At 37.4% G+C, this 27,209-nt stretch overlaps 1 protein-coding gene across 1 annotated transcript in view; it reads left to right on the top strand.

Moving 5' to 3' along the window:
• Positions 1-2,157: 2,157 nt before the first annotated feature.
• LOC131049969 (uncharacterized) overlaps positions 2,158-27,209 on the top strand; it is a 74,732-nt gene continuing 49,680 nt past the window's right edge. Inside the window, exons 1-3 of the mRNA XM_057984085.1 lie at positions 2,158-2,314; positions 2,391-2,492; positions 2,579-2,698. Of these exons, the coding sequence (XP_057840068.1) occupies positions 2,312-2,314; positions 2,391-2,492; positions 2,579-2,698 (225 nt within the window). The 5' untranslated portion in view covers positions 2,158-2,311. The remainder of the gene's footprint in view (positions 2,315-2,390; positions 2,493-2,578; positions 2,699-27,209) is intronic.

Consider the following 27,209-nt stretch of genomic DNA (forward strand, 5'->3'; position numbering starts at 1 on the left):
CACCATTTCCTTGAGGATAATAATTGGATGAGAATTTGAAGATTACCTTATGCCCAAAAGCCCATTGCAAAAATTAAGCAGAAGAAAAAGAAGGTTTGTTGTCACATACTAGTGCAAAAGGCTTTCCAAACCTAGTCACGATGTGATCTTCCATAAATTTAATCACCACTTTTATCATGCATTATTTGCAATCCTCAACTTCTGCCCATCTTGCATGGTAATCATCACCACTACAAAAAATCTATGCCATGTAGAAGAATGGGGGTTAATCATGCCTATAAAATTCAAACCCCATTGAGTAAAAAGATGCACCTCATATACTCGTTGTAGCAGTATATGTGCATTTCTCTCCTCATTGGCGCTTTTTTGACACACGTACATGTCTTCACATCATGGCGAGCATGTTTGAATAGCGCGAGATTATAGTAACTATCTCTCAACAATTGATGGGTTGTAGATTCAACAAACCTATGTCTTGTGCCTAACTTGTCATGACAATTATAACAAAATCGGGGTGGTTTCGACTTTGCTTAAATGTCTCAAATAGACTCCTTCATAATTTCTTTTGTAAAGCATCACAGCTTTGATTATATATTGACCACTTTTCATTTTTAGTTCTCTTCTATGGGTTGCATTTAGGCCCTCAAAACATTTATTTTGTAGCAAGTAATGCACTATATCCTTATACCATTCATTTAAAGTGACGTCTTCTCGAAAATATTACTAATAGACTAGTTGCCCATTAGCTCTTGTTAAGGTTTTTAAAATACTCTAACTTGGTAAAGACCACACCTTTAGGTTCACCTTGATTACTAGAAAGGTAAATTAAATTCTCTCGTCATGGATAAATTGGCCCCCATCCCTTTCATTAAAATTTTGGTGCTCATAATTCGTGTCTTTCATCGAATCTACTTAATCCAACCAAGTTAAGGGAAAATGTATATGATAGATTGCCCTTATACCCTATCCTACCAACCCAAAGGAATCAAACAAGATCACGTGTCATGTTCACCCTAGATAAAAACCAAGAAAGGATCATCTCTCTCCTAGCCCAACTCTTATTGAGAACCCTAGTTCTTTCAAGCACAAGCTGGCCAAATTCAAACCTTCCTACAAATCCTTGACTACAATGCATGGTGTGGAATACTAGAGTTGTAACAATTTGAAGGAAAGAGTGGATGATCTTCAAGAGAGCTTCCAATTGCCCATCATGAAATGACTATTCACACAACAACAAATTTCAAATTAGAGGGTTTGAGAGATGTAATTCAAGTCTTCAATACCAATATGGAGTGGAAGACCACTTAAGATGATGAAGAGATTAGGAGGGAGGTGTAAAATTTTGTGGCCACTTTCAACATATGGGAAGGTTTAGAACAACGTATCATTGAAATACAAAAAAATCAAGACTTTCTCAAGAAAAAACTAGCCAAGGTGGTTTCCTTTAGTAAGGTGACCATAAAGAATTTGACTACTAGTTTGTATGTCCTTCAAACCAAACTCCATAAACGCCAAAAGAAAAAATGGAAAGACCTGCTAGGAGGATGAGGGCTTGAATCACTAAGTCCTTCGAACCGAACTCCAAAAACGAAAAAGAAAAAAATCCTTAAGAAAACCTAGACTCTACCAAATCAAACTTCATAAGTGAAAAAGGAAAACAAACTTAAGAAAACCTAGACTCTATCAGCTTTGTTAACAAAGTGGAATTCCTCAATAAAGAATTAGTGTTTTTTGTTGTTTTTGCTAGTAACATCTTGTCTTTATGATTTTCTGTCTCATTGCTTGTACGTCTGTATTCTTCTATCTTTTGACTATTTTAATAAAAGGGTATGGATCCTTTCAATCTCATTTTGAACAATATCAAAAATATTAATTATTTTGATCAAAAATTCAATTCTTATTTTTTATTGATTGATATTATAGTTATTCAAATCAAATGATTGTTATAGTATAGTTGTACTGATAAAACAAAATATTTTCAAAGAATTCTTCATTTGATATTTTTCTAAATGAATCCATTAAAAATCAAGTCTTATTGCTATAAGATACATAGCTAAAATCATACGAAATTGAAATACCCCGCGCCCCTACAGTATTACTTGAGTTAAAAATGCTTAGGTAATATATCATATTTAAAATAAAAATATAGACATACACTTCTTGATTTTAAAGCAAATCAAAATTTGTAGAAACTGTATGATAAAAATTGTAAGCAAAAGACTGAGCCAGCGCGTCGATTGCAGACGAAAATTGCCCGTAGAACATCACCCGCCACAAGACCAACCATTGATTTTCCTCAACATAAAAGATAATGGTAATGCAAAATAATTGTTTGGTACTCAATCTATATCTATCGGAATCATAAGCTGAAGAAAATAATTGTTGAGCAGGAAATGGCCACCGCAATGGAGAGTGTAGCAGCAAATGCACTGCGCAGTGTGCTGTTCCGCGTTCAACAGGCGGCTGAACGATCCGCCAGGCAATCATCTCAAGTAAGTTTACGCTTAAGATCTCAAGCGGCCCTAATTTTTTTTCATCAGCGTACAAAATTCCATTTATTTTACGTAATGGTGCGCAGGTAAGGGTTGTTGCCATAGGCAAGACGAAACCCGTGTCTCTGATAAAAGAAGTTTATGATGCGGGGCATCGTTATTTCGGGGAAAATTATGTTCAGGAGTTTCTCGATAAAGCGCCACAAGTAAGCTGCTATTGTTTTTTCTTACCTTTTTTAAAAATTTCGTCAATTTAAAGGAGCATTTTTTGGGTTAGGAAATTTTTTCTTTCGTTTCATCTTTCAACACGCATTAGTCATCTAAAACTAGCACCTGGCCTTGTCAAGTAGAACACACTCCATAGTTCCATGTAATATACCTCATTGGGTGTTTTGGGATCCACTGTTTTCTCTAATTTGCCACACTTTATATCGGGTTTGAATCTAAGCCTTTCTTGAGAAAAGCCTAGTGCTTTTCATCCCATTTCACACACCCCCATTTTTAAATTAACAAATGAAGAAAAACTGTGAATTCGTGCGATGTCATGTTAAAATTTATTCAGCATTGAAGTTGATATAGGTTGTCTAGATTATATGCAATTTGAAAGGCTGGTATGGTGTTTAGGATGCAAGGAGAGAGAAATAAAGTTTTAAAAAATCAATACAAGTGTTTGTAGATGAAGCACATTTCCTTATCAGAGGCCCATTATATGATGACATAGGCTTGATTACACAGATTTGTATGGTCATAAACTGGCCCATAAAATTATAAATTAAGAAAACTAAGTAATTCAACTATTTAAACAAGGCGACAGATGACTTATTCTAAATTCAAACATTTATCGAGATAATGTATAGTAAATTGCATTCTGAAATTAAACACCCATTAAAACAAATACTTAAACAAGGCTACAGATGACCACAAGCTGAGCAAGGAAACAGGCCTCTCATGACATGGATATTAAGATGGGCAAAATTTTAATGGATAACTGGCTCTTTCTTTCTATTCCTCTCTTAACGTTTAAGTGGGATTTATCTCAGGTTTTGTAAAACATAAGGATGTGTTGTTTTGAGAATCACCTTAAAATTTATTTTTGGCATAAAATGTATAAAATCTCAAGGGTATAAGGTATTCTTTAAGATTAGGTAGAGGCAAACATTTATTGAGAGTTCAAGCTTACTCTATTTTTTATTTTACTTTAGCTTGGTAGGTGGTGTTATGGGCTGCCTTTTGACTTAGTGTAGGGTAAGTTTGAATCTCAGTCTTAAGATTTGTAAACTGTTCACCTTTGAATGCATACCATTATTGTTACAGCACAATCTTTCCACATGTTTCCCAGAGTTATGGGCTGCCCTATTTCAGTGAAAAGGTTTTGAATTTGATCCGAGGTCACACTCTTAAGAATGCTCGCTCAGTAGCATTACAATGCAACTAGTGTTTCTTAAGGTTTTGAATATGATCCAAGGTCGCACTCTTAATACTGCTCACTAATTAGTATTACAATGCAAATAGTGTTTCTTCAAGTCTTAGGCACATCACTTTTTCCCTGATTTTTGGGGACGATGGGGGATAACTATTAAAATGATATATAAAAAATATTATTTGAAAAATTAATTGAAAAAAGTAAAAGAAGCTGACATTCATATAAAGTTTGACAATTTGTCTGTCAAAAACTAAGTGTTTGTAGCATAATATTTACATTATTCATCAAATTTAAAGATACAAAGTACAAAGCACAATACGACAAAGCAACATTGACACACAAAATACAATGGCTAATCTAACTCTCTGTCCGATGCAAATGCTGTGCCATACTTTGCAATGCTAGATGAGCTAGACTCATCTAGCTTCTGTAATTGCAGACGCCAATCAACCCTTTACACACAGCCTGATCCTTTTCAATCTATGTTGATTCTTTAGGTTCTACTTCTCACCATGCTGCTAGTGATCTGAAAATTCAATCAGTTTAAATAGGAATACCAGGATTAGTGCTCCAAGTGTCACTTGCAGCAGGGCATGCAGGTGTTCAGAATGACTGCGAGCTTACCTGCTGCAGTGCTTCTAATGTTCTTAATGGCTGCAAGTTTACCTACGATAGTGGTGTGAGTGTTCCAAGTAACTTGGGAGCCTTCGTAGTGTCATTTCAGATCAGATGTAGTTTATTAGAGCACTTTCTTCTGTTGCATGCACTCATATGGGGTGACAATATTGCTTGCAACAATGTAACAAGCTGGTTGATTGGCTAAGGGAATTATTATCATGTTGTAGAGGAGGGACAACAATTATTACACTTGACGAGTTGGTCTTGTCGATGTTATAGGGATGAAGCTGGACATTATCATTGCATTGGAGATTTCGCGCTTGAGTCAGTGTTAATTGAAATTTATCTTGCTGCGGCAGAATGGAAGGGGATTTGGCGGCAGAAGTAGAAGTGACAGAAGTGAAGGGGCATTTTGAAATGCTAATGGTTTATCCTTACCTATGGCAGTGAGGGTGCTTTTCCCAGTGGCATGGCTATTACATGTTCTTGGATGTAAATGAGGAAAATAGGAATGTATTCAACATGCAAAAAATGACAACAGAAGAAGTTGGACCACTAGGGGTTACCGTGAACCTCATAAATTGTAGGTCTATTGCAGGCCCAAAAACAGATTTGATATGGTGTCAAACTTGAAATGATTTGCCAATTTGGATTCCTTTTGAAACTTAGAGTGACTTAAAAAAATGATGCTTTGTTTCATGCAAAAGTTATGGCAAGTGGAAGTTGGAGATTTTTGGCTGGTGATGAGGCTACGACAAGCTACATTTTTTACTGTCATGGTACGTTTTAATCACTGATTCAGGTCTGATAAGGGCATGCTTTTTCTTCTATTGGGTTGTGTTTGACCTATAGTTAATGATATTGGAAATAAGAGACACTTGGACTGACTATGGGCTGGCCAAAGAGGGGCCAGTAGCTCAGTAGTAGAGCACTACAGCAACAAATGGAGGGTCTTAGGTTCAAGTCCTAGCTGGTCAATGAAAAGCTCCACATGGTATTAAAGTTAGACCAAGCTAGGAGCCCCAAACATTCTATAGAGTGGCTTAAGGGGGGAGTTGGAAATAAGCCACACTTGGACTGATGATGGGCTAACCAAGGAGGGTTAGTAGCTTAGCTGGTAGAGCGCTCCAGTAGCAAATGGAAAGTTCCTAGGTTTGAGTCCTAGCTGGTCCATAGGAGCTGTAGCTCAACATGTGGTATTAGCGGTAGGCTAGGAGCCCCAAGCACTCACAGTGTTGCTTAAGAGGGGGTGTTGGAAATAATCCACACTTGGATAGACAATGGGATGGGCAAAAAGGGTCCTCTAGCTTTGTGGTAGAACACTTCGGCAGCAAATGGAAGGCCCTAGGTGCGAGTTCTAGCTGGTCCATGAAAAGCTCAACAAATGAGTGGGCCCATTTGGAATGTGCTTGGATTGATACAATCATCATCCTTTTGTTGCAACTGACCAACAATGCAACATAATAGTTCAGCACTTGTTCAAATGATATAAAATGTCATAATTTCTAAGTTACTAGGTATGCCCTTAAGGCCTCCCGCACACATGGGCCATATTGGGTATCTCGGTATGGGTTTGCATGGGTATGCCTAGGGTATGTACTCGGGCATACATAAAGGCATTGAGCACCAAAAAGTAACAAAAAAAAGACATTTTTTGACTTTTTTTTGCATCCAAAAGCCTTAAAATACCCCAAAAAGCATCATTTCGCCTAGTACAAAGATCATTTTGCTCTCTTCATTCACTCCTTTCTCATTTTCTCTAATTTGTTTTTTAGGGGCATAGCACTCGAACCCTCACTTCCGCCTTGTAGAGGAACGAAATGTTCTCCCACACCCCCTCTATCATTGGATTTTTCTCACATCTAACACCTTGTGCAGCTTATCGTTGCTGTCCCTCAAACCCATTAGGGTCTCTACTACTAAATCCAAACTAGTTATTGGGATCTCTTGTCATATAAGAAATTTGATTACAATGAGGGGACTTAGGAGTGTAGACTAAATTAGGAACTTAGACAACTAAAATTATCACTAATAAATGCCAATTGATAAAGATAAATATTAAATATTTAACTATCAATTGGAATTTAATGTTTATCACTACCATTTTGGCATTTGGCATTGATCAATGATGAAGTATCATATTATCAAATGTTTTTATTTTTACAATTCTATATATTTCTTTAAAGTGTATGTGTGTGTGTGTGTGTGTATGTGTGTATGTATGTGCGTATGTGTGTGTATGTGTGTGTGTGTATGTATGTGTTTGTGTATGTGTGTGTATGTGTGTGTGTATGTATGTATGTATGTATGTGTGAATGTATGCATTATGCATGTATGAATGTATGAATGTATGCATACGTGCATGCATGCATGCATGTATGGTAGGTACTGTTGTGACGTATTCACACATCGCCCCGTTGTAAATGGGGACCCCCACTTTTTCGCTTTGTAGGTTAGTTGTCTTAGCTTAGCTGTTGGTAGCAGTAAGGTCTTTTGCTATTAGCCTTTTGTTTGAAGAAGTGCACTTTATCAGGTGGCTAGGCAATGGTAGAGTCATTTCTTCCTCCTTAGGTTGGAAAGAGGTCGAGTGATGTCAATTTGAGTATAGTAGGTAAGGAAGGTAGTTGGACAAAATTTGACTAAGTATGGGAAAATTTCCTTTGCTCTTCCATGGAATGGGGTGTCAAGTCAAGTGTCAATTTGAGCATGACAAGCAAGGAGGTTTGATGGATGCATACCTTGGATCAAGTCTCATCAATCATGCAAAGTTTCCTTCTTCATCCAAGTGATATGATCATACTTCATTGAGAGGCAAGTTGAAAGGGCAAAATTTGACTAAGTACATGAAAACTTCCATTGCTTCCTCATAGGAGCGAATTTCCTTCCCTTGTCATCTAGGGGGTCCAAGATACCCTTGATCATCATGAATTGCAATGTGAAGTCTTGGTCGAGCAACGAGTTTGATTTTTAGCCTGGCCAAATGCAAAATTTGACTAAGTGTGAGAAAATTTCCATTGCTCCATCTCAGGAGCGAACTTCACTTCCTTTGCTCCTTAGTAGCAAATTTGACTTCCATTGCTATTGTGACCCTGGCATTACTCTCATTGCATTCTAGAGGTTTGGAATGGATGCAATAAATCCAATTGAAAGGATGAATTGATGAAGAAGTTGATAGAAAAGCCGAGGATGGTGAGTGTGCTCCACTTCCATTGCCCCTTCCTAGGAGCGAAATCTGCTTCCTTTGCTCCTTCTCAGGAGCGAATTTCCTCTCCTAGCCCACCAAGACATCTAAAAACTCCATTTAGTTACCATATGATGTCTTTCTTCAAACAATGAACTCAAATCCTCAACTGGCAACTCGAATTGGGCTAAGTACAAGGTCACTTCCTTTGCTCCTTATCAGGAGCGAAATTGACTTCCTTTGCCCCTTCTCAGGACCGAAATCCTCTTCCATTGCTCTCATCTTGGAGCGATGTGGACTTCCTTTGCATATTTGAGGGCGATGAGCAAGTTTAGTGCCTTTAACATCATTTTGATCGTTGAAAGAGGTACATGCATCATGGTTTTGACAAAGGAAAGGAAGGAAGATGAAGAAATGAATTGATTTCCTTTGCTCCCTTTTAGGAGCGAAAATTACTTCCATTGCTCCTCATCTAGAGCGAATTTCCCTTCCTTTGCTCTTGGTTAGGAGCGAAGTTGCTTCTAAGGCCTTCCTTGAGGTTAATTTGACACATTCACATGCATGGATGGTAGAACACCAAGAAATGAGTTGATCAAACCAAGCTAGAGGGTGAATTTGAGGTCACTTCCATTGCCTGAGTCTTGGAGCGAAAAACACTTCATTTGCTCCTTCTTAGGAGCGAAATCACATTCCTTTACTCTTTCATGAGAGTGAATTTTCTTCTAAGACCTCACATGAAGGTGATTTGATGCATATGAGTTGATGAATGGAGATTAAGTGGATGAAAACTGAGCTAAGTGTCTAAATTGCAATGACTTCCTTTGCTCCCCTTTAGGTGCAAAATTTGCTTCCATTGCTCCCCTCTAGGAGTGAACTCACCTTCCATTGCCCCACCTTGGGAGCGAAATCACTTCCAATGCATACTCAAGGGTGATTTGGTGAATTTTAGCTAATGGGAGAGCGAATCTAGAGCTTGCAGCCTCACTTTGATCATTGAAAAGATCAAGTTCTTGGAGTCCTTGACAAAGGAACGAATAGAGAAGGTGATTTGAAACAATTTCCTTTGTTCTCCTCCAGGAGCGAAATTTGCTTCCATTGCTCCCCTTGGAGTGAATTTTCCTTCCTTTGCCCATTCATGAGAGCAAAAACCTCTCCTAAGCACTCTTTAATGATGGTTTGGAGCATTTATACGTAGGCAGGATAAAACCTTAAGGTATGAATGGGTGATAGGAGATCAGATGGCTAGAAGCAAGCTAAGTGAGCTAAATTTAATGTGATTTCCATTGCTCATGACTTGTGTTGACGTGGCTAAAGTCGGATTACCAACTCTCTCCGGTCAACGCAGAATAGAATTTGTGAGCAATCCCATCCTCTCTTGCGTAAGGAATCCCTAATGCTGTTTTAAATGATCAAAGGGGATAACCTCAAGGTTCACTTTGTTAGGTCATGACTGCGGGATAGCTTAGCAATTGATGTGTTTTGCTAGTAACACAAGGGGCTTACGTTTACAACAAGCTGGTCTGCATCTGACGATGCTGCGATTCTCAAGCTAGGAAATAAAAACAAAAGGGGAGGGTTTAGGAGACCTAAGGACAGTGGCAATAACTGTTAATACAACGGGTAGACAGATTTCGATAAACCAATTCTTGTTTCGCTAGAGAAACCCTCACAACTCGACAAGAACAGTGCAAGGTCCAAAGGATAAATGGATTTTCAGACTATGGGGATTCATCCAGGCACCCAATTCTGGCGCAGCCTTGAGACAAATACTCACAGTTGAACTGGGCACATTTTTGGGTTCAAACTAACCATGCACGGTGACCTACAATCAACAGGTCCCCAATGGTATGAACCTGAAATGCATCAAATACCCCCCACACTTCGCCATTAGAACCATTGAACTCTAATTAACCAGCTGAAAAGGAAACCATGCAAACAAAATAAAACCAAAATAACAAACACCGGATTCAATGTTCATATATTGATTTTGCTGTCATTACAACAATTTCTTACAAGAGCTCCATTCTATTCTACTCTGCTAATTACTAAAAAATCTAACTACTGAAATCTAACCTTCTAAACATTTTAACCTTCTAACATCCAACCTTCTACTATCTAACCCTTTGCAAGAGAAAGGCCTCTTTGCCTTTTATAGATTTTACAATTTGAATCAAAGACCAGGATTGACTGCATCCAAGGGCCTGATTTGCCTTCTAGAAACTTGGCAGCTTTAAGCCATGCCTAGTTATCTGCAGTTGTCCTCCCAACCACTTTTCTAGCTACCGACCACTATTTGTCATCAACTTGGTCAATCAGGTAGCTGAGGCATAACTGACCTGTGTACCCCTCTGTTTTAAATGCATTGAATGGGGCCCACATGTAGTTATTTACATTAAAACCATTCAGTTTACAAACTGATTTTCTAGAATTAATTCCAGCTATGTATTTCTGAATTTGCACATTTTGTAGCACTTTGTGCGTTTTTTCAATCTTGCTGGTTCAGTGGTGGCGCGTGTCTTCGTGATTGTTGTTTTGATCTTGCGCTCTTGCATATTCGCTTCCCGGCTTTGATCACGATCATGCCTCCAATTTGCGTTTCAGGTTGCTGCCCTAGCTCTTTTTCCAACATAGTCGATCTGCAAACAATCGATTTTGACTTGAACTAATCACTTCGAAACATTAAATAAATGATTTTAACAAATATTAAACTTTTCAAGGCCCGGAGGGTAAAATAAAAATATTCACTTTTTAAATTAATTTGAAATCCCCTCTCAACTTGCACACTTGACCTTTGAGGCAAAGTGTAAATCGCGTGACTTCATGACATTTTAACATATTCCCCCTTCATTGAGAATTTGGTTTTCAAAGTGATTTTATAAAAACTAACTCGACATTTTTAGCAAACGTGCGATTTCTTACTTAAGCGACTTCCTCTTGGTTGGCGAAACTCAAGTTTTGGGCAAAAATGCGAGGTTTTACTTTTGACTTGCAAGATAAAGAAAGTGTCAAACTTCCTTAGTTTTGAGATGAATTGTGCGATTCTTCTAGCTTCTCACAAAATAATTAAAAAGGCCGAACCTGCTTTCTTGCGCCCTCTCCTTGAGAAGAAATTCGGCCCTTTAAGTGAAATGTGCGACTTATACCCACAAACCTTGGAAAAACGCCAAACTTTGCTTACTCTTCTATATGCCCTTATAAGTGAATTTGGGCCATTAAAGCAATTTTATAAAAACAAACTCGACATTTTAGGGGAATGCGTGATCTAACCAAACTCGACATTTTCATTAAAAAATATGCGAACTTTTAACATACATTACCAAAGTCGGCATTTTCTATTAAAATGAGTGATGTTTGTTAATTCCCTGCAAAAAAAAATGGAAGAGGCCGAGTTTGGTCCCAAACGCCAAAGTCGGCCAAGTGCAACTTGGGATTTTTAATGAAAATATGCGACTCCCATGTGACTCGGCCCTTTTGGATTAAATGCGAACTTTCTCTAATTTCTCAAAAAATCAATAAAACCGCTGAACTTCCTTTCGTCCCCCCTTTGCCCATTCGATTAAGGAGAAGTTTGGTCTTTTTAGACGATCTGCGCGACTTTTCTTATTAGCATTGGCGATTATAGGGTATTTGTCGGGGTTTCACTAGCGAATGCAGAAGGGATGGCCACTTAATTTTGGTTGCCCTTTGAACACCTAAAACCTGTCTTGGGATAATTTCGGCTTTCTCTCTTCGTAACAGGTAGACTCAAGGCACGGGCGGGTCCCATGTGAAGATGGGGTGTGTGTGTAGAACGCACAACAACTTGGAGCGAAAATCACTTTTATTGCTCCTCATTAGGAGCGAAATTTGCTTCCTTTGTTCATTTATGAGAGCAAAGTCATCTCCAAGGCATTCGTTGAAGCTATTTGATAACTTTTGTGCATACCAAGACATGAGTAGATGAAACCGAGCTTAAGGGTGAATTTGAGGTTGCTTCCATTGCCTTGATGTTGGAGGGACTTCCTTTGCCCTTATTTTGGAGTGAATTGCACTTCCATTGCTCCTTGATTGGAGCGAAATTCCCTTCCTTTGCTCATTCTTAGGAGCGATCTCCCCCATAGATGCACATATAAGACCTGCAACACATAAAAAATTAGAGATCATATCAAATTGAGAGAGTGTGTAAAGGTTATATATCATGTGTGTTTGATACCTATTTGTTTGTTTTGCAGGTGGTAAAGGAGGAGATCAAAGGGGGCAGATTGTAGGAAGATCAGTATAGTACTCCAAGGAGGAAATTTCTACATCAAGGTCAAGGTTCAGGATGCAAGGAAGATGTCTTCAAGAGGGAAGATTTCATTGGCAAGCACCAGGGTATCAAGGAAGGTGACTACACAAGATGGATTTTGAGGTTTTCAAGAACCCTCACTACATCATAATGACATGAAGAAGGCAAAACTCCAAAGTATAAGGGAGAGATCATACAATCACCTCAAGGCAAGATGGGCAAGCAAGGGTAGATTGTCGACAATACTTCCTATCATCATCACCGCATTAAGCTAATGGAATAACGTTGAATATCAAGGGATATTGCTTGTGATGAGATATGAGTTCTACAAGTGCAGATTGAGGTGGCATGCTAGTCACTACTCCACCAATCAGAGGAGGTCCCACATCAGTATGTCTCGATTCAATGAACCAAGCTCACCCATGGGGGCACAAACTCTAATGCACCTACTCCCACTATCCATTGGTCAAATGCTCCAGAAATGACATGTGTCCAAGCATTGTAATTATTTCATTGGCCAGAATAAAGTTTGTTATAACAAACCCTAATTAGGGTTTCATTGTAAGATCTCGGCCATTGGTCTCAAATCGATTTGAGCCATTGAATTGTAATGAGCTCTCTATATAAGGCTCAAGCTTCTCATTTGTAAAGGTTAATAGAGAATAGTTAGTAGTTTGATAGTAGATAGCAGCTACAATAGATTAGGAGGAGAAGGCAGAAATTGTTGCCAAAGTTGTAAATAAACTTCCTTTTCATTGAAGTTATGGTGGAATGTGTTGTTTCTTTACAAGTGCATGGTTTCTTGTTGGATCTTCATGTTAGATGATGAGTAATTAGATGAATGAAAGGAGTTGTGAATGATTAATGATGAAATTCGTTTATCCACACCATTAGCAATTTGCTGATTGTAAGTTTGCCTTGCGTGGTCAACTGGAATTTTCAATGAGCTTAACTTCAATTGCTATTCACACTTGGATATGCATTGCCTTGATGATGTCTTTGTCGTTGATAGTAATTTGAACATCACGTGCCTACCTTAGGAGATCGCACTAGTTTTGTAGAATTGTTCGTTGATGGCGAAGCAAGGCTTGGTTGAATTTCATCCTATCGTTCGTTGTCTCTCGCATTCTTAGGAGTAGCATAGTCTTCCTAAACCTATGCCTTTTGCCCTTTTTTTTTTTTTCCAAGCAAGTAGATAGAATCTAAGTTCCAGCAATTCAAGCATTCAATTATTCAATGTAAGGCCCCTTGAAGAAATGACAATCACAACGACCAATTGTGCTTATCCACACGTCGTGACCTGACATTAGGAACCTTGGAGTTGTCTCATTTGATCACGAAGCATAGCATTTGAGAGACTTTTTTAAAGAGAGGATAAGACACTTTTGGGTATTTTATTTTGTGTTCGCATGTGCCTAAAAAACACATCAACAGGTACGTACGTACGTATGGTAGGTATGTAAGCATGTAGGTACGTACACATGTACGTATGTATGTATGTATGGAGGTATGTATGTACATATGTAGGTACATACGTAGGTACGTATGTATGTACGTGCATATGTAGGTACATACGTATGTATGTATGTACGTATATATGTATGTATGTATGTATGTACGTACGTATGTAGGTATGTATGTAGGTACGTATGTATGTACGTATGTACGTATCCAATGGCTTGATCATTATCATTTATTATATTATTGCATTCTTATTTCCAAATACATAAGTTTATTGTAAGAATCAGACAATAATTGTCCTGTAATTCATATATTGTTCAATAAGGGACACTACAAGTGGTATCAAAACATTACATTTGAGATATATTATGGTTTATCACAAACATTTGGAACTCCTCACCCTTACTGTATAAATATTTCATCTACTCTAATTGGGTGCCGATTGCTTGCATTACCAAGTTAAGGGAGTATACGGCAGCACATGGTGTCCAAAAATTGTGTACATACCTTTCCTCAACCAAAGCACCTACTGCCCTATAATTTTTCACATTGTCTGTAATGACTTGGACAACATTTTGAGGACCCACCATCTTTATGGACTCAATGAGGATTTTAGAAAGGAATTTAACATCCTTGTTTTGCCCCTTAGAATCGATTGCCTTCAAAAAAAACTATCCCTTTGGGGGAGACTGCAATAATACTAATTAAAGGTCAGTTTTTGCAATCTTTCCATCCGTCAAATATAATACACTCCCATTTCAATCCAAGAATCCCCTTTGGAAGTTGATTGAGCATCATAACATATTTACATATAGGAGATGCTTGATCATATTTAAATTCTTTATCTGTTTCAATGCCCACTAAACTTGAACTAGTGGCCATTCCAAATAGATTGCAATTTTTTGTTATAAGAAATTATAAAGTTTTAAAATAAAAAAATGCCTACAATATGTATAAACTAATAAAAATTCAAAACAAACACCAAAAACATTATAAAAAATCTTGAAACTTATGATTTGTTTTTGAAAACTTGAAAAAAAGTACTAAAATCTTGAAAAAAATCATTAAAAAATTAAAAGAATTAGTCTAAATACTTATCTTAGATGAATAAATCTCCTTTGTGCAAGCTATATTCACCCCCTTGGCAGTTTGTGATTGTTCTCCTTCGAAAAAAATTAGCTACCTTTCAAAATGCAAAAATGGCTTAGCAAGAACGAGTTTGTGTGAAATGGAGTTGTGTTTGTCAAACAACTAACAATAAGGGGCACACTTTAGGTTTTAGGTTGTTTTTAGGGTTTTTTTTCAATGTTTTAGAGTAAAAAAATCACTTTTTAATCTGTTTTTCACTGCTTGTTGTGTTGGTGTGCCCATTGGAGTGCCTAGGTTCTTTTGGGAGCGCCCAGGAGTGGCTAGGGAGGGAATTCGGGGCTACTAGGACACTCCTTGACCACTCCTGAGGTGCTCCCATTGCTGCTCTTGAGCTTGGTCCAGTTGAGTACTGGAATGGAAATGGGATCATGAGAACTTAAAATGTTGTATCACTTTAGTTTTTTGAAATTTTCTGCATTTTTTGAGTTTCCAATATTTTCCTAATATCATCCCGAGAAATTGAAAATATCTTTATCCTTTGGTTTGCTGAGGCATTCCCAAGAAAGATATTTGTGTAGGGTAACTACAGCTCTAGCATCTGAATTATATATTGATTCTGCAACTGTGTACATGCTTCAGATACATCTCAGCAATGTGTATCTCTTAAATTTCATGTTTCTATACTACTACCAACATGAGAATCTTCTTTATTCCATACGATCAATAGTAAAACAAAAAGTATATTGATTCTTTAACTTCTGTGAGAATGAATTAATTGCTGCTATGAACAAGTATTATGCTTGTAATCAGCTGAATATGTCATTGATATGCTTTCTTAAGTGCATAAGTGAACAATGCAATCGTGTGAAATGATAATAAGAAAGAAAATGAATCAAAATAAACATGTCAAGGTAAACACAACAATTTTCCCCAAAGAATTTCCATGTAAAAAAATTCCATAAGCATGAAGCTATGCCAGCTTATCTCCACTATCATCTTCTGAGTTTTTACTAGTCAAATGCTCAATTAAGCCTTAAATTGTACTGAATTTTTTACTAGCATTTCTACAACACTCTCCTAGCTTTCCTTGTTATGGATTACTTGCTTATTCAACATGATGCTCTTAGCTGTTGCAGTCATCTCCTACTTCAAGACCCATATATTATTCCCTACAATGTTTGTATGCCTTTACTTCACTTTTATGGGACATATTTTTGCTAAGGGGAAAATGAGTCGTATCGAGGGTTCTAAATATTTTCTTTATGAAAAGATGGAATTGTAACTGACTCAATTTCATTTTGGACATGCAGTTTTTCTGTTTCTCCCCATATGGTGTGTTTTCATACCAAAACTCATCTTAACAACTCTTTCATGATTGTCACTTTCATACCAAGCCAAACTTGCTTGATAACCCTGTTAATGATTTATGCTTTTGTCCTAAGTTGAAGCTGCCACTTAAGATTTATTCTTCAAATGATGTGGCACCAAGGTATTTGGATCATCTCAGAGCCTTGGTGTTTTTCTTATTCTGCATCTTTGCCTTTCACAATTGTGTTTTAGTGAGGTTAAAAATATATCTTAAGCTCTTCTTAATCACAAGAATTAAGAAGTAACAACTCATCATCTCGATTCTCAAGCAACCGAATTATTATGACATTCAATATCCAATTTTGATCATACTGTTTTATTAAACTTAAAAATTGATAGCTTGATGCTGAAATAAATCTTTGAAGATTCCTGAACTTCTGTAATGTATGTTCTAATTTTTTCTCATTTAAAAATTTCTGCAAGTAGATTTTGTAAATGTATGTCAATTTTCAATTCAAGGTGCAAGTCATATTCAAGGTTATTTTCTTTTCAAGTAAATGTTATTTCTCAATATGATAAATCTGATTTCTTTTCTTTGTTGCAGGTGGAGAGAGAGCATTTATATTTTCTCTGTGTTCTCCACAATATATCATTGGGTATATATATCATGGAGGGAACCGATCAAGTGGTACCTTGATTGATCATGTCCCTTGGACATGACCGACCAAGATATCCCTTGGTCGTGTCCCTCCTTAACCGATTGCTTAATCGGTGTCATCACATATACAAAAGAACCGAAGTCACTTCGGTTATTAATATAATTAATCCGATGATAATCGGTGGCAATATCAATCGGTGTTAATATTAATCGGTGGTTACTATTAATCTGTTTAAACCCGATAACATTAGATAGTCGGTTTATCAATTTATCCCGATAACATTAGTTGGTCGGTGATATGCATTACGCCCGATGGTTATAAACTCGGTGGCTACTATTAAAGTGATAACCCGATAATGAATCGGAAGGGTTTAGAATAAGACCCGATCATTATCGGTTTATCAATCTAATAGTTTGCACTCGATCAGTTTGCATGAGTAACGTAATTTACTGTATCAGAATAAGGAGAGCAATTATAGATAAAGGAATAATCATTTGAGATCTGGATTTATCTATCGACGAGATAGATGATTGAATGGGAGACTTCATTTATCTCCCATTCAATCATTTATCTTACCGAAGCTATTAATTATCAACACTCCCTCTTAGCTTGGGAAGATGAATAACAGACAAAGTGTCTAGCATCACATTTCTCTTGATGACCAGTATTCCTTATATAGTTTATAATCTCACTCTTCAAGGATTCATATCATTTGAATACATGACATGAAGTATCATCAGAACATATGATACAAGTAACCATATCACCTAAACACGTGACATGGAGTATCACCTAAACACGTGGTACAAGAAATTCATCACCTTGTGATGATATGATATCACCTAAGCACGTGATATCAGTATTGCAAAACAAGCAATACTAAGGATTAACATATGAGAATAATTTAAATTCTCAACTGATCCACATTGTGGTATGTGCACTAACATCTTTCCAAATGTTTTACCACAATCATAATCATGGCACATCCATGACATGTCAGAAATCACACATGATAACTAGTTTGATCATTATAAGATCGTCACCTTATAATGTCTATATACAAGTGTTCGTTATCTGAGAGATCGTCACCTCTTAGAAATGAACACAGGGGGTTGAACCCATAAAAGTCCTAACACGACAAAGAAGTTTACACATTAAACATCTTATTGATATATAAGTACAGATTACAAAGCAAATTACCTTTCTATCATACCCAAGCCTTTTCTGAAGTGTTCAACCTTTACTTTGGAAAGTGATAAGAATATCTGTTGTTTGATTTCCTGTACAAATGTATTTCAACTGAATCACATTCCTGTCTACCATATCTCGCACATAATGGTATGGAATCTCAATATGCTTGGATCTGTCATGGAACACTGGATTTACTGAAAGTTTTATGCAGCTCTGGTTGTCACAATGGATAACAGTAGGTTTCATTGGTTCACTGCATAATCCTACAAGCAACTTCTTGAGCCATACTGCTTCTCGGGCAGCCATGGAAGCTGCCATGTATTCGGCCTCAGTGAAACTCTGTGCTACTGAAGGCTGCTTTCTGCTGATTCAAGATATCATGGCTGAACCTAAACTAAAACATCATCCTGAGGTGCTTTTCTTGTCAGTCACACTTCCATCCCGTTGACGTGTATTTTGTACACTATCAAACACAGAATAAAATACCTAAAGGTACCTTATCCTCTCGAGTAAAGCCTCTGATTGCTGAAGATATCGCGAAAAAGGATCAATCAGGATGACTTCAAGGTTCTTGTATGTAGGGTCTCTACGTGTGGATAAGCTCTCTGTGGTATGATGTGATTTGCTGGAATCACAAGGGGACTTACATTTGATGATTGAACGTCTGATCTGCTTTGAATATTGCTGGAACACAGGCTCTTACTAGCTTAGATTTGAAAAAAGGAAAAAAGATGAGGGCGAGGAGAGGATCTAATCCTAACACTAAGAATGTAAGAGCAATGAATGATCTTTGATGGAATTCTAACTAAGTCTTGTTTTGACATCCCAGGACCATCTCCACAAGGTTAGTGCGATCTTCGAAGGAAAGCTTTATGATGTTCAAATCATCACTGTAGGCATAGACACCATCAAGCTGATGCATATCAATGAAGAAGCGGCAATTGAAGTTAAGCTTAAGCTGAATGATTCCAGTTGACTACGCAAGGCAAGTCTGCAATCAACAAACTGCTAGTAGTATGGATATACGAATTCCACCATCAATCAAGCACATTTCTTCCATTCATCTAAAAACATGAAATCAAATATGAGAATTATAAAGACCATGCAAATTGTCGAATCGACCCATAAATTTCACCATTTCTTCAATGAAGTTACAAGTCTTTTACAACAACATTTTGGCAACAATCTTTGCCTTCTCTCTCTACTCTACTCTAATTGCTTCCAACTATTCCTAACTATTCTAACTATTGCCAACTCCTATTCTATTCTATTCCCTTTACAAAATGAAATGCCAGGGCTTATATAGTGCCCTCAATACAATTCGATGGCTTAGATCAATTCGAGATCAATGGCCAAGATTCAACAATGAAAACCCTAATTAGGGTTTCTTACAACCATTACATAACATTTAATGCTTGACCAATGATAAAATTGTATTGCTTGGACACATTTCCTCTCTAGAAAATTCCACCAATGGATAGCTGGGGTAGGTACATTGGAGTTTGTGCCACCTTCCATGAGTTAGGTACATTGAATCTAGAAATGCTGAGGTGGACCACACTGACTGGAGAAGTGGTGACTAGGATGCCACCTCGTCTGACACTTGTAACTTGGTAGATATTCAACTTGATGTTGTTGAGAAGCTATCTTTAATTAACTCTTCTGAAATTATCTGCTTCTTCAATGAACCCTTGTTCTAACTTCTTGTGTCCTTGATGTGCAGGATGATTGATGTACCTCGCCTTGGAATACTGGATTGGAGAAGTCGCCCTTGATGACGTTAGTCCAAAGAAGGCCGTCCTTGTCGATGCTAGGCTGGATCAAAGAAGGTCGTCCTTGTCCTTGCTTGATCGTCCTTGATCTGGCTTGATTTTCCTTGAGGAGAGCCTTCCGACTTGTAGATCTTTCGAGCTTGGAGTCGCCATCTTGATACCTACACAACATTTCAAAATTAGTAATATATCTTGAAATCTAAAAATTAAACTTTAAAAGGAAGATTCAAGATTTTAATTTAGGAAACCTCATGATAAATCTTGAGTTATCATTTCCTAATTAACCATGTAATACTTAGATTTTCCAAAAATGTCTAAAAAATCAAACCTTGAATAAGGGTGTCAAGATGATTTTGCCATACCTCCTCTTGAGAATTAATTTTAAGAAATGATGTAAAAATAGATGAATTTTGCTAGGCAAAGTGTAGATCAAGACTCCCTTTAGCAAAATGCGCCCCCCTTTAGCTTGGAAAAGAACTCCATCCTCCACTAGCTTCTTCAAGATCTGGAAATTCGCCTTCAAATGTCTTCAAAAATCTGGAAATTATCCTCCAATCTAGCAAGAAATTTGCCTCTTCAATAGCCTTCAATATGAATTTCGCCCTCCTAAGTCTCCACACTTAGTAGAAATTTGCTCCACTCTAGCTAGATTTCGCACCTCCTTCCTTGCTTCTCCAAATCGCACTTGAAACAATGAGTGAATGATTTGAATAATAAAAACATGCCCCAAATATATAGAGCGCTCACCATTTCACCTCCCCATAGGCCGACTTGATTAAAATAGGCCAAAAAAATAAATAAAATTAACAAGGAAAAGGCTGACTTAATAAAATAATAAAAATGATACCTCAAGCACTCTTCTTTTTAAATTTTAATTTAATAAAAAATTAATTTTAAATGCCTTTATAATTGAAAATTTTGATTTTTTAAGGCTTCAATAATTAATTATTAAATGATATGCGCTTTTATTAAATGTCAATTTGATTTTAAAATATCTTGGAGTTTTAGCGAAATTGGCATTTAATGTGTCCTAGAGGACATTGGCGCCTAGGCATGGTAAAATATTGATTTGTAAGAACCTCGCCTTGGTCCCTGGGAGAGGGACAGGAGCGCCCCTTCATTTTTGGCCTTGTATTTCTTGCTTTTCATGTTCAAAGTCTCTTCCTGGACGTCAAAATAGCATTTTTATTGGGAACCTTGAGTTTAATTCATTCCTTCTTTGGAAGGAGTGTGCCTTAAAGCACTTTCGCCCTGGTCCCTTAGTGAGGGACAGGAGCGATCTTACCTTTTGTCCTTGGTCCTTGTCTTCGAAATCGCCAATTCATGTTTGGGGGTAAACAATGATCTTCATTCGTCCCTTCAATGCACGTTTCACTCGCTTTCTTAAGGCAAAATTGACCCTCTCAAGATTTTTGCCCTGGTCCTCCAGTGAAGGACAGGAGCGATTTTTACATTTGAGCCTAGGATCGTTGATTTTTAGGGTCAATTCTTTGTCCATCATCTTTCGAAGGACATTTCCCATCTTGTATCGCCTTGTCTTGGCGTGGCTTTTGGAGGAAAATGGTGGATTCTATAGAAATCGCCCTGGTCCCTTGGTGAGGGACAGGAGCGCCCTAGCCAATTTTCACCAAGTTTTGTGGTCCTTGCGACTTCATTCTTCCTTGAAGCATTTTAAATATCATCGCCATCTTGTGCCTTGGCCTGGATTCGTCCAAATTTGGAGGGGAAGACTTGATAATGTGTTTTTCGCCCTGGTCCCTTGGAAAGGGACAGGAGCGCCTTGGCCATTATGAGCTCATTTATGCCTTGTTAACTTTCAAAACTATCTTCAATGGGTTGATTACGTCCTCCTTCATGCCTTTGATGTCTTAATTTGTCCAAACAAGGTCAGGAATGACTCCACTAAGCTTTTTCGCTTTGGACCCTTGGTGAGGGACATGAGCGATTCGCCTTGGACCCTTGGAGAGGGACAGGAGTGCTTTTCGCTCTAGATCCTCAATGAAGGACAGGAGCGAAATTTGACTTTTTGAACTCTCCATTAGGATAATTTTTTATGGAATATAACATTTAAGTTATATTCCTCTCTATCTTTCTTCTTTCTTATACTTTAAGTTATATTCCATATATACTTTCAGGATGTTTGAGAGTGGTTTCAGACCTCCAGGAGTTATATTGCAAAATCTAGTTTTTTGAGGTTTTTCAGGTTCCAGACTTAGTCAAATTTCAGGATCAGGACATTCCAGACTTAGCCAAATTTCAGGATCAGGACTTCATTCCAGCAGGACCTGCTATCCTATTGATCTCCCCGACAGCACTCAAAATGCAAAGGCTAACTAACAAAACCCTAAAAGACCTAGAAAACAAACATTAAAAAGCAAAAAAGCAAGGGTCCCCATTTGCAATGGGGCGATGTGTGAAAACGTCACAACACATCCCAATCTGAATTTGTGATCTGTGTAGATCTAGATCAACTCTCTCATATTTGAGACCAAGATTTAGAGTACCTTGTTTATATCTCATAATGTGTTTTACTGCTATCAGGTGTATCTCCTTTGGCTCACACATAAACTGACTCAAAGCATTAACTACATAGTAGATATCTGGTCTTGTATTTACTAGATACATCAGAGACCCAATTATTTGCCTGTAGTGAGTAGGATCAGTGGGTTGTGACACTGCTGCTGCTTCCTTAAGTTTATGAAGATTTGTTTCCATTGGAGAGGTCATGGGTTTGCAGTTTATCATTCCAAATCTCTTCAAAATGTCCAAGGTATACTTTCCTTGGTTTAGTATAATGCTATCAGAATTTTGCCATACTTCCAAGCCTAGGAAGTAATGAAGGATTCCCAAGTCCTTCATGTCAAATTCTTTAGAAAGATCTTTCTTGCATTGATCTATAAGGTGATCTTCTCCTGTGATTAATAAATCATCAACATATAAAATCAATATTAGCATATCACCTTTGTTTTGCTTATAGTAGAGATTAGGGTCTGCATCATTCTTAGAGAAGCCTAGTTTTGAGAGATAAGTATCAATTCTTTCATACCAGGCCCTGAGAGCCTGTTTAAGCCTATAGATGGCTTTCTTGAGTCTACACACATGAGACTCTGCATCATGAATCTCAAACCCTTCAGGTTGCTCTAGGTATACTTCTTCTGAGATCTCACCATTAAGGAATGCTGTCTTAACATCCATCTGATGAACTCTCCATCCCTTTGCTGCTGCAATGGCTAAGACGACTCTTACTGAGGTGTATCTGGCTATAGGTGCAAATGTTTCTTCATAATCAATTCCTTCCTTTTGAGAGAACCCTCTGGCTACAAATCTGGCCTTGTGTTTTTCAATACTGCCATCTACAACATGTTTGATCTTAAACAACCATTTGGAAGAAACAACAGATTTTCTAGTTGGCCTAGAAACAATTTCCTAAACATCATTCTTCATTATGTACTGATATTCCTCAGACATAGCATCCTTCCATATTTGATGTTTAAGTGCATCTGATACACTATTAGGTTCAACTTTTGAAAGATCATTCATAAGGGCAACATAGCTAGTGAATTTGTTAGGCCTTTTGTTTTCTTTGAAGGTTCCTGAAGGAGCAACATACTTTTGAGCTTCTTCTACAGTTTTGGTGGCCCATAGTGGTCTTTTCTTGAAATTTTCTCTAGGTGGGTTTTGAGTTTCACCTTCATTTTCCTCAAGACTCTTCCTCTGAAGCTCAGGAGCAGGGTCTTCATCTATGCTAGGGGTAGGGATATAGACTTCAGGTTCTATTGAGCTTTGGGCTCTTTTGAAGGCTAAACCTTCTTCAAACATTACATCCCTACTCAGTTCAATATTTTTCTGACCAGGTGTATAGATTTTGTAGGCCTTGGAGGTTTCACTATATCCTACAAGTATTCCCCTTTTTCCAGAAGGCTCTAATTTTAATCTTTTCTCCTTAGGTACATGAATGTAGACGTGGCACCCAAATATTCTAAGGTGGCTGATATCTGGCTTTGTTTTAGTAAAGACTTCCTCAGGGGTTTTATCTTCAAGATGAGAGTGAGAGCATCTATTTTGTATATATACAATAGTGCTGGTTGCTTCTGCCCAAAGATTGGTATTTAGATTCTGATCAAGAATCATGGCTTTGGTAGCTTCTACAATTGTCCTATTTTTCCTCTCAGCTACCCCATTTTGTTGAGGATTATAAGGTATAGTAAACTCCCTCTTAATCCCAACATTTTTACAAAAATCTTTAAACAAATCTGAGGTGTATTCCCCCCCATTGTTAGTTCTTAAGGTTTTAATTTTATTTCTTGAGTAGTTTTCTGTTAGTGATTTAAATTTTTTAAACCTATTAAGGATCTCTTCTGATTCTTTACATTTCAAAAAGTAGATCCAAGTTTTCCTAGAGTAGTCATCAACAAATATTACATAATACAAAAAGCCCCCTAAAGAAGGTACGAACATAGTTCCACATACATCAGAATGAACTAACTCTAGAACTTTGCTTGTTTTCCTAGTACTATTTTGAAAATACCCTTAGTATTTTTACCTAGGGCACATCCCTTGCATGCCCTTGAATGATATTGCTTTAACTTAGTTAGACCTGTGACAAGGTATCCCATTGATGATAAAGCTGTAAAATTTAGGTGACCTAGTCTTCTATGCCAAACTTCATTAACATCTGTAGCTTCATGGGTTAGGGCTAGGTTGGGCTCTGTGCACAACTCATACAAGTAGCCTTGTCTTTGACCAATGGTTTTAGCTTTCTTGATAGATGAATTCCTTGGCCAAGCCAACACTCTGTTGTCCATGAAGGTCACTCTGTACCCATTATCCTCTAGTGCTGATATAGAGACTAGATTTCTCTTGATGCTTGGGACATATAGTACTCCTTTAAGTTGCAATGATACGCCTAACTTCAGTTTGATGGAGTAGGTTCCGATTCCTCTGACTGGATGTGTGGAGTCATCTTCGATAGTCACTTCCTCATCATTCTCCTCTATCATATAGTCTATCACTTCTCTAAACCCTGTAATATGTTTGGATGAGCCATTGTCGATCACCCAAGAGTTAACCTTGTTTGATGCTTGGTTTGTAAGTGCTGAGTAGAGTACATACTTCTTGGAGTCATCTTCCCTTTTAGATTTTCCTGCTTTGGCAAATGTGGCTTGTTGTTTGGCCCTTTCCGGACATTTGGCAACATAGTGTCCGAATTTGTCACATCTGTAACATTGAGTTTGTGAAAGATCCTTCTTGAAGGTGTTCTTGCCATGACGACCTTTCCTCTTCTTAAATAGTTTCTGCTTGCTTTTCTTATTGGAGTTTGTATTTAGGACTTGAAGATCTTCATCTATATTCTTTTGTTTGATCCCTTTCTTATTTAACCTTGATTCTTCTTGGAGACAGTTTGCTTTTAGCCTTTCAAACTTTGGAAATTTATCCCTTGCACTGATTCCTTGGACGAATGTTTCCCATATACTAGGCAACCCATCTAGAGCAATTAGTGTTAATTCTTTGCTATGGATCTCATATCCAAGAGTTGCTAGCTCATCCCTTAGGGCTGATATCCGCTTGAAGTAGGCATTGATTGACTCCCCTTTGATCATAGCTATATGATTTATTTTTCTCTTTAAAGCCAAGGTTCTACTTGCATTGGATATCTCAAATGCATCTTCAAGTGCTTTGAACATGTTGTAGGCCGTTTCATGTTTTCTTATGATGGGCATAATATTATTCCTCACCCCATCAACTATGATTTTGATGGCCTTTTCATTTCCCTCTATCCAGGGTGCTTTGTCAGGTTCAGTCTCAGGTTCTGTAGTTTCAGTTTTTACAAATGATTCAACTTTATTTTCTCTTAGAATCATCTTAATTCTGAACTTCCATGCTGAGAAGTCATCGCCTCCTTCGAGTCTATCTTCGAATCTGATAGTGCTTGCCATTTGGAGAAATGTGATGTTAAATATATGCTTGTCTTGGATTTTCCACAAAATTGAATAGCCTCAAGTTCGTTTAACTATAGCTCTGATACCATGTAAATGCATGTCAATTTTCAATTCAAGGTGCAAGTCATATTCAAGGTTATTTTCTTTTCAAGTAAATGTTATTTCTCAAGATGATAAATCTGATTTCTTTTCTTTGTTGTAGGTGGAGAGAGAGCATTTATATTTTCTCTGTGTTCTCCACAATATATCATTGGGTATATATATCATGGAGGGAACCGATCAAGTGGTACCTTGATCGATCATGTCCCTTGGACATGACCGACCAAGATACCCCTTGGTTGTGTCCCTCCTTAACTGATTGCTTAATTGGTATCATCACATATACAAAAGAACCGAAGTTACTTCGGTTGTTAATATAATTAATCCGATGATAATCGGTGGCAATATCAATCGGTGTTAATATTAATCGGTGGTTACTATTAATCGGTTTAAACCCGATAACATAAGTTAGTCGGTGATATGCATTACGCCCGATGGTTATAAACTCGGTGGCTACTATTAAAGTGATAACCCGATAATGAATCGGGAGGGTTTAGAATAAGACCTGATCATTATCGGTTTATCAGTCTAATAGTTTGCACTCGATCAGTTTGCATGAGTAACGTAATTGACTGTATCAGAATAAGGAGAGCAATTATAGATAAAGGAATAATCATTTGAGATTTGGATTTATCTATCGATGAGATAGATGATTGAATGGGAGACTTCATTTATCTCCCATTCAATCATTTACTATGTTACTCGGGGATGCGTCCCCGGTATTTTTTTCAGCCGTCCCCGTCCCAAGGACGTCCCGGGGACAGGGGACTCCTAGGGGATGTCCCCAAAAATTCTGCATATAGACAATGAATTTTGACAATGAATTCTATAAGCAATTTGACTTTGACTCTCAATTTAACACAAATTTGCCATAAGAACTCTACTAGCTCTTATATGTTAAAATTCTATAATGGATATGTGCATGTTTTATCCATGTTTTCATATGAATATTTTAAATTTCCCTATTTATTTTAATTTTCCCTACATTTATATAGCTGTCCCCTAGCCGTCCCCAAAATTGGCACAAAAAATCACCGTCCTGAAAATGCGTACCCCCGTCCCCTGCCGTCCCCGTCCCGGAAACTTGGGGTATCATAGATCATTTATCTTACCGAAGCTATTAATTATCAACAGATTTTATGTTTCTTTTGTAAAAAAGTGTAGCATGATAAAGCACAACCATTTATAACTGTTTCAAAGAGATCAGAGACAAAGAATTCCTTCCAGCAAGTTTTTTTTCCTGCTCTTAGGATTGTATGCACCATATTGAAGTTCACCCATCGAATGGTCCAGTCAAAGAGTGAGTTAATTATTCTAGGATGAGATTTTCTTGATGATATTGCAATTTGCAAGTGCACCTTCAAGGCTAGAATAATGTGTAGTAGGGTAGGACTGTAGATGTACGATAGACCAACCCTATACACTAATCATTCTTTCGTATGATAGTGTACGATGTTTCTCAAAATTCTCAGAAGTCATGTTTAGATGATAACCATAACTTGTCTTACAATCATTTTGTGGTAATATGTAGGTCAAACTTTTTAGTATGCTTGGGTTCAGTTTATTTATAGGCAATTACTTTGGTTAAGTGGAATCATCAACAGCAACCTCCTTTTTTGTTTCACACTTTTTTTTTTTTTTTTTTGAATACTTATCTTGGGCTAGGTTGTAATATAATTGCTTGGGTTCCCTTTATATGTTCGATTTTTT

The sequence above is a fragment of the Cryptomeria japonica genome, chromosome 2 (genome assembly GCF_030272615.1).
Source record: "Cryptomeria japonica chromosome 2, Sugi_1.0, whole genome shotgun sequence".
Classification (NCBI taxonomy): Eukaryota; Viridiplantae; Streptophyta; class Pinopsida; order Cupressales; family Cupressaceae; genus Cryptomeria; species Cryptomeria japonica.